Source organism: Carcharhinus amblyrhynchos, chromosome 11 (assembly GCF_965287045.1).
Source record: "Carcharhinus amblyrhynchos chromosome 11, sCarAmb.v2.hapA, whole genome shotgun sequence".
Lineage (NCBI taxonomy): Eukaryota > Metazoa > Chordata > Chondrichthyes > Carcharhiniformes > Carcharhinidae > Carcharhinus > Carcharhinus amblyrhynchos.
This window is the reverse complement of record NC_137334.1, coordinates 45,423,648-45,432,728: the sequence shown is the minus strand read 5'-3', so window position 1 is coordinate 45,432,728 and position 9,081 is coordinate 45,423,648. Positions and strand designations below refer to the sequence as shown.

General features: G+C 41.2%; 1 protein-coding gene across 1 annotated transcript in view; it reads right to left on the bottom strand.

Annotated features, from left to right (window-relative positions):
* Positions 1 to 3: 3 nt before the first annotated feature.
* The window catches only part of dnah9l (dynein, axonemal, heavy polypeptide 9 like), a 443,144-nt gene continuing 434,066 nt past the window's right edge, over positions 4 to 9,081 (bottom strand). The window contains exons 79-81 of the mRNA XM_080198977.1: positions 1,548 to 1,660; positions 385 to 525; positions 4 to 262 (exon numbers count right to left, since the gene is read on the bottom strand). Of these exons, the coding sequence (XP_080055103.1) occupies positions 15 to 262; positions 385 to 525; positions 1,548 to 1,660 (502 nt within the window). The 3' untranslated portion in view covers positions 4 to 14. The remainder of the gene's footprint in view (positions 263 to 384; positions 526 to 1,547; positions 1,661 to 9,081) is intronic.

Below are 9,081 nucleotides of genomic sequence, written 5' to 3'. Positions count from 1 at the left end.
GCCTATAAAAACTTTTACACACACAACAGCAAAGCAACACCTGCAAGAATCCATTTAGCAGTTCTCTCTTTTGTTTTCAAATTGAAAGTGCAAACATAGGTAGGCCCTCGAAGTTTAGTCTTATAAACAGGACATTCATAAATATTTCTCATTTCCTGTTTGTCATTGGGGATGGCTTTAACAAATATAACAGGCATTAGGGGTGTCAGTTCTTTCAACCGGGCTTCTGCTATATGGCCATTTTGCATGTCCCATCGTGCTCCTGTGATGTGACAAGATAATAAATAATTTTACAAAAAACACGCTTTTGTTTCAAGTAGTATCATTTTTAGAAAAATAGAAGCAGGCAGCATTAAAAAAAGTGAATTGTATTATTTCATTTACCTTCCATATAGAGTCCATAAATGTAAGCTCCTTCCCTAGCAGGTTGTGAAAAGTCTTCCTTCAGTTTTTTAGTGACATCCACTATTAGGTTCATTTTATCCAATGGCCATTCATTTTTCCTTGCCAAACTTTGCATTACAGCTGAAACAATCAAAAATTTGTGCATATGCACAGAACATACAAGACTACAGCACAAGTACTGGAAAATGGGATTACACTGGATAGGTGCTTGATGGCTGGCACAGACATGATAGACTGAAGGACCTCTTTGTGCTGTAAAAGTCTATAACTATAACTGGGAACAAGACCTGCACCCAACATGTACTAAATGCGTCTTTCAGTTGTGCTGTTTGGGAAAGGAGTGAACATGAAACTTGGTGCATTTCCAATTAGAACGTAAAATTAGAAGGTCTTGCCAGTCAAACTGTTCTTATCACCCTGAAGGATGTTAACTTGGCAATCAATAATTAATTTTAAAATCTTTGTCTACGTTGATACAAAATTGTTTGTTATATAGGTTGGTGATGCATGTAAAGTGATTAGATATGTTGAGCATGTATTTTGTCACAACCATAACAACACTGGCTGAAATTCTTCCATCTCGCCTGTTGTGGAAAACACAGTGGGCAAAACAGAAAATTCCGAGGTCCATTCAAAAATCCATTGAGCTTGAACTGAACTTTCCAGCCTTGGGGCACATGTGCCCAAAGAATCCCACCCAACCCTTGCCAACAGAAACTACATTGGTTTGTCCTAACTGAATGCATCAGACACCCACCCACTCACAGCATACTCACCCACTTAGCTGGAAAATGGTTTCATAGGTAGCAGATTGTGGGCACACTATATTTGAAATATACAATTGATCTAAACCTTAAGACGACTGATGGGTTTTTTTCAAGTAATTATAAAGCTATGCAAAAATCACGTGTACAATATAGCACAGTAGTTTTTCACTGCAGTTTGTTTAGTTTCTATAATTATGCTAAACTACTCTATATCTGGTGTGTGTGTGTGTGTATATATATATCTCTCTCTCCATAAACTACTTCATATACACCTGCATCTTTTAGCAGAGCTGTCACTTGCATTTAATAGAGATTTAAAGTAACATTTTTAAGTTTCAAAATAGACTAATTTGCTTTGAAAAGGTCTTGTATTACCTGTAAGAAAGGATTGTGGGTTGAAAAAACCGGATATCCAGATTACATTAGGAAGGGACAGATCCTGTGTCCAAGTATCAAGTTCATGGCAACGAAGAAGAAGATCACTATACCTTCAATACATAAAAATGGTATACATGTTGCAGCTTTGTTTTTGTACACACATGCCCATAACATGATGTTTTTCTTAACTCATATCATGTACATTTAAGTTGAAAGCTGCCTCACAGCACCAGGGACCCAGGTTCTATTCCTGGCTTGGGTCACTCTGTGGAGTTTGCACATTCTCCCTGTGTCTACATATGTTTTCTCCTGGGTGCTCCGGTTTCCTCCCACAGTCCAAACATACAGATTAGGCAAATTGGCCAAGCTAATTTGGCCCTCAGTGTTCCTGAAGTGGCATCAGTGAGGGTGGCAACCAGGAGATTTTCACAGTAACTTCTTTGCAGTGTTAATTGTGACTAATAAATTAACTTCAATTTTTTTAAGCTGGGGCCAGTGACCATAATACACAAATCTGGCATTCAGCCCCACTAGCAATCAGGAGATAAACCTTTATAATGATGCTAATTATACAGCTCTTGGAAATACCATAATCACCTCAAAGTTTTGTTAGAGTCTCAGTTGTATAGAAGTTTAGTTAAACAATCCAGGGTTATAACTCCCTATTGTGATGCAAATGGATACAAATGTTTTATATTTCCATCTATTTGAAAGCAATGTGGGCAAAGAGTTGGCGAGATGAAATTTAGGCTGCTTTATTTCCCATCACTTATTTCAATAATACAATTTGTCTTTATGAAATAATTAGCACCCCCTGCTCGTATTTTCCATTGAAGGACTGACATCCTTTTCATTTGCCTATTCCATTGATGCTGGAAGCATCTTGTTTATAATGATCTACAGGTTATGCAGCTCTCACGCTTGCCAAATTCAACTCCAGTGTCAGCTTTAAGTATATTCACCAATCCCGCACCACATGCCTCTCACCGCCCTCCCTCCCCCAGCCGTATTGCCTACACCAATTTAACAGTACACTTGCCTTTTCATGAATAGCCATGATGCTGCAGCAGCAGTGAATGTGAACAATTTGCAGATAACATGAAATGGGGAAGGATAGTGGCAGCAAAAGAAACTCTGAAAATACAATAAGTGTTGAATGTAGGCAGAAAAATGGCAGAGTAAATTTAATGGTTAAAAAAAATGCACATACCAGAGGAATTAATCATCAAACAACAGAGCTCTCATCGGCCCTTGTGCTGTAGTTGCAGAGATACGAAGTAGTCAAGTATAAAAGGCAGTGAAAAGATAAACCAGACAGCAGATCTAATTGATGGGGGCTGGAGTGTGAGTTACAAGGAAATATCAGATAAAGTTGACATTTTAACTTGAAATGGACATGCTTGAGAAATAGTCATGTAGAATGTCAATAAAGGAATTAATAAAGGTAATTTTGAACAGTAATTAAAATAAAGCTGGAGATAAGACATTGCACATTCAAATCAGTAAACGAATAAGACAAAAATAATCAAAACTTGGATTGGACTTGCAGAAAATTACTGAAGACAAGCATCCTGAAGTTTTTTTTAAAGCTACCTTGTATTTATATATTGGACATTTCAAAGCACTTGACAGTTAATAAAGGAATTTTGAAATATCACTATTGTACTGTGGGATCAATTGTTGCAGCAACTGGGTGAGTGGACTGTTTCACAAAAGTTGATTGTGGGGGAAGGGGTTGTGTTGGGAATCAAATTGCAGAGGGTGCAAGATGGAGGGGAAAATTTACAGCCTGAAGTTGTTGGAATTAAATCGTAAAAGCCCTACAGTACAGAAAGAGGCCATTTGGCCCACTGAGTTTGCACCAACCACAATCCCACCCAGGCTCTACCCCCATATCCCTACACATTTACCCACTAATCTCAGGACACTAAGGGCAAATTTTTGTTAGCATGGCCAATCAACCTAACCTGCACATCTTTGGACTGTGGGAGGAAATGGGAGCACCTGGAGGAAACCCATGCACTCATGAGGAGAATGTGCAAACTGCACACAGACAGTGACCCAAGCTGGGAATTGAACCCAGGTCCCTGGAGCTGTGAAGCAGCAGTTCTAACCACTGTGCTACCATGTCACCATGTTGGTTCGGAAGACTGTAATGTGCCTCATTGGAAGATATGTTGTTCTTCCAGTTTGTGTTGGATACCACTGCAGCAGGCTGAGAATGGACATATGGGCATGAAAGCAAAATGTTGAGTTGAAATGGCAAGTGACCAGAAGGGTCAGGCTTGCAGATGGAGTAAAGATGTTTCACAAAGCGATCACCAATCTGCATTTAGTCTCCCCGATGTAGAAGACAGTCTGCATTGGGAGCAATGAATACAATAGACCAAATTGAAGGAGGTGCATGTGAAATGCCGCATCAGCTGAAAGGTATGTTTTGGCTCTTGGACAGTGAGGAGGGTGAGGTATAAGGTCAGATGTTGTACCTTCTATGATTGGGAAGGCGATAAAGGGTTGGGGTGGGCAATCAATTAACAGACCAAGATGTCGAATTGAGGAAGTAGTCCCTGAGGGCTATGTTGATGAGGGGAGGATGTTTTTTGCAGTGGCATCATGTTGGAGTTGGTGGAGGCTGATCCTTTGAATGTGGAGGCTGGTCGGGGTGAAATATGAACCCTCTTTCTGTGCTGTAAAAGTCAATGACTATGGGAACAAGGACTTGATAGTTGCACCGTGCCTAACATGTATTAAATGCTTGTTTCAGCTGTGCTGTTAGGAAAAGGTGTGAACATGAAACTTGATACAATTTTTTTTGGGAAGGAGGGGAAGGGCAAAGATGCAGAAGATGGTTGGACATGTTTGAGTGCCTTGTCAACCACAGTGGTGGGGGACCTCAATTAAGGAAAAAGGCAGATGGGTTCAAAATGCTGTTTTCAAAGGTGGCATCATCAGAACAGATGCAGTGGATACAGAGAAGCTGGGCAAATGGGATAGAGTCCCTTCAGGGAGCAGGTGTAAGGAGGTGTAGTTAAGGTAGCTGTGAGACTCGGTGTGTTTGTAATGAATATTGGCAGTCAGTCTATCGCCAGGATTGGAGACGGAGGTCAAGGAATGGAAAGAAAGTATCAAGATTGGATCATGTGAATGAGAGAAAGGCTTGGAAATTGGAAGTAAAATCAATAAATTTTTCCAGAGGGCCAGATGAAAACTTTGGGGGCATGGGATCAAATCCCATGGCAGCTGGTGGAAGTTAAATTCATTTAATAAAATCAAATTGAAAGCTTGCATTAGTGATGGTGACCATGAAACCATCATCAATTATTGTAATCTGGTTCACTAATGTCCTTTTGGGGGAAAGATATCTGACATTCTTACCTAGTCTGGCCTCCATGTGATTCCAGTTCCACAACAATGTGGTTGTTTTCTAACTACCCTCTGAAATAGTCTAGCAAACTATTCAATTCAAGAGCAATTAGGGAAGGACCATAAAAGCTGGCCTCAGTGACATCCACATCCCATGAAATAATACATTTGGGAAATAGTTTGTATTCAAAATATTTAATTTCATTCTATGCTGATACACGGTAATGTTTTGTGACATCTATTTGCAATGGATATGATTTAGTGTCTTGTTCTGAGCAAGACTTAATAAACAACTCTTTAATTTCTGAAAATGTGATGTCACCATTTACACATTAGATCCACATATTACTGACAGAATTGCTGGTGTAAGTTGAGTCTCTGTGAATTAATTTATTTACACACCTAAACTTTATTAAACTTATTCTCTCTTGTTACACTAGGTTACAAACTGCTCTATTCACAATTCAAATTTCTCCAATAATTGATGAAGAAAAAGATAACCAAATAATCTAAGTACAACATTTTTACCCTGTCTAAATGTCCTGTTTATTTGTTATCTGCTTATTATGAACAGACTGCTTCTCTAATTTTCCATTGCAAGGAGCAAATTGAGTCACTTGTTTTGCAGTTATACTACATATTTGATGTTTATGTTGCATGATGTAATACCACATATAAGTGCTACTTGAAATACACACAAGCTGTTCAACTGCTTTTAAATGTCTAATGATTGGCATGAGCAGACTATCATGCTGGATCTTGTTTTTCATTGGAAATTTCATATGCAGTCAAACCTTTGTATTTAAGCATGTATTCATGAGTTCTGCTTTTTCTATTCAATAATAATAGATGTAGCAGAAGATAAGCTGCCACTCATAGCTGCTGTTAAGGAGATTTAGCACTGGTGTAATGAAACCAGAGGATCAAATAGAGTGGCACTGTGGTTAGCACTGCTGCCTCACAGCATCAGGGACCCAAGTTCAATTCCCGACTTGGGTCACTATCTGTGGAGTTCGTATGTTCTCCCCGTGTCTGCATGTGTTTCCTCCAGGTACTCCGGTTTTCCTCCCATATCCAAAAGACGTGCTGGTTAGGTGCACTGGCCATGCTAAATTCTCCCTCGGTGTGAACATATGCCAGAGTGCGGCGACTAGGGGATTTTCACAATAACTTCATTGCAGTGTTAATGTAAACCTACATGTGTCACTAATAAATAAACTTTAAATAAAAACAGAGTTCAGAAGGTGACGTAGTTTATTCTAAATGTGGACAGGTGCAAAACAGACTTACTGACACCTACATTCACCTTTCTACACCTCCTATGCCACACCTAAACTGGTGTTCAGACTGAGCCCTCCTGGATTTCCAAATTTTGGTCCTTGATATTGCCCATCGTTTGACTGGAGTTTGTGTCCAGGCTCTGCAGAAATTCATAAGAACATAAGAAATAGGAGCAGGAGTAGGCCATCTAGCCCTTCGAGCCTGCCCCGCCATTCAATAAGATCATGGCTAATCTGAAGTGGATCAGCTCCACTTTCCCGCTTTCTCCCATAACCCTTAATTCCCCTATCTATCAGAAACCTATCTACCCATGACTTAAATATATTCAGCGAGGTAGCCTTCACCACTTCAACAGGCAGAGAATTCCACAGATTCACCACCCTTTGAGTGAAGAAGTTCCTCCTCAACTCCGATGAATCTCTCTACCTCTACCCTATCCATCCCTTTCATTATCTTATACGTCTCTATAAGATCCCCCCTCAGCCTTCTAAACTCTAACGAGTACAGACCCAGTCTATTCAGTCTCTCTTCATAGGCTAGCCCCTTCATCTCCAGTATCAGCCCAGTGAACCTTCTCTGCACTACCTCCAAGGCCAATATATCCTTCTGCAAGTGCGGCGACCACAACTGCACACAGTACTCCAGCTGCAGCCTCACCAGTACCCTGTACAGTTGCAGCAAGACCTCCCTGCTTTTATATTCTATTCTGCTCGCTATAAAGGCCAACATTCCATTCGCCTTCTTGATCACCTGCTGCACCTGCAGACTGGGTTTTTGTGATTCGTGCACAAGGACCCCCAGGTCCCTCTGCACTGTACCATGCCGCAGCTTTTCGCCTTTTAAATAATAATCCCTCCTACTATTATTTCTACAAAGTGGATAACCTCACACTTGCTAACATTATACTCCATCTGCCAGGTCCTCGCCCACTCGCTCAGCCTATCCAGATCTCTCTGCAGACTTTCCACACCCTCCATGCAATTTGCTTTTCCACTCATCTTCGTGGCATCAGCAAATTTCATCACCCTACACTCAGCCCCCTCCTCCAGATCATCTATGTAAATGGTAAACAGTTGAGGCTCCAGCACCGATCCCTGTGGCACTCCACTGGTCACCAACTGCCAACCACTGATTCCAACTCTCTGCTTCCTATTAGACAGCCAATCCTCTATCCACACTAACACCTTGCCCCCAACTCCGTGCACCCTAACCTTCTGCAGCAACCTTTTGTGAGGCACCTTATCAAACGCCTTTTGGAAATCTAAAAACATCACATCCACCGGTCCCCCTCTGTCTACTGCACTAGTCACATCCTCATAGAAATCCAATAAATTTGTTAAACACGACATCCCCTTAATGAATCCGTGCTGCATCTGCTCGATCAAACCATTCTTTTCTAGGTGTCCCTATGCTGATCTGAGAGACCTGTAATAGTAGCTATGACTATCAACTATGGATCTTTCCCTTTTGTCAAAATATGGCAGCCAATATGTATTCATTTGGTTTCATGAAAGGAAACCATTTCCTCCCTGTCAGTACCCATGTTCCACTCAGAGAGATAAGCACAAGGCCTAAACCAACTACTACTTTTTTCTGGGCACCCATGATAATTGCCACTTGGCTGCTGTACCCATAGGAGAATTAGGAAAAAGTGCTGTGAGAGCTCTCCTAATACATCTTTGGGTATAAGTTGTGACTCCATGTAACAGCCACCTCTGAGTCAGAGGGTTGTTGGTTGAAATCAGAGAATCATAGAGTACTAAAGAAGTTCTTCAGCCCATCGAGTCTGCACCACACATGTGAAATACTTACTTCCCACCTAATCCCATTTATCAGCACTTGGCCCATAGCCTTGAATGTTATGACATGCCAAGTGCTTTTTAAGGATGTGAGGCAACTCACCTCTACCACCATCCCCGGTAGTGCATTCTAGACTGTCACCATCGTCTGGGTAAAAAGATTTTTCTTCGCATCCCCCCACCTTGAAGTTGTGTCCCCTCATGACTGACCTTTCAACTAAGAGGAACAGCTGCTCTTATCCATTCTGTCCATGCCCCTCATAATTTGTACACCTTGATTCGGTCACCTCTCAGTCTTCTCTGCTCCAACAAAAACAACCCAAACCCATCCAACCTCTCTTCATAACTTGTGTTCCATCCCAGGCCTCATTAGGTGAATCCCCTCTGCACTCCCTCCAGTACGATCACATCTTTGCTATAATGTGACTACCAGAACTGCACACAGTACTCTAGCTATGGCCTCACCAAAGTTCTATACTTCTCCAATATGACTTCCCTCCTTTTTTAATCTATGCCTCGATTGATAAAGGCAAGTGTCCCATGTGCCCTTTTCACCACCTTATTAATATGCTCTTCAGTCTTCTGAGATCTATGGACAAACATGCCAATGTTCTTTTATTCCACAGAACTTCCTAATGTCATGCCATTCATTGAATACTCCCTTGTCAAATTACTCCTTCCAAAGTGTATAATCTCACTCTTCAGGGTTAAATTCCATCTGCCACCTATCTGCCCATTTGACCAACCCACGTATACCTTATTGTAGCCCAAGATACTCAACCTCACTGTTAGCCACCCACCAATCTGTGAGTCATCCGCAAACTTAATAATCTTACCCCCACAGTCATCTAGATGACTATGCCATTTGTATAAATGATGAATAGTAGGGTAGCCAACACAGATCCCTGCGGTATGCCACTGAACACAGGCTCCCAGTCACTAAAGTAGCCTTCTGTCATCACCCTCTGTTGCCTAAAACTGAGCCAATTTTGAATCCACTTTATCAAATTGCCCTGTATCCCATGTGCATTTACCTTCTTTACAAGTCTCCCATGAGGTGGCACGGTAGCACAGTGGTTAGCACTGCT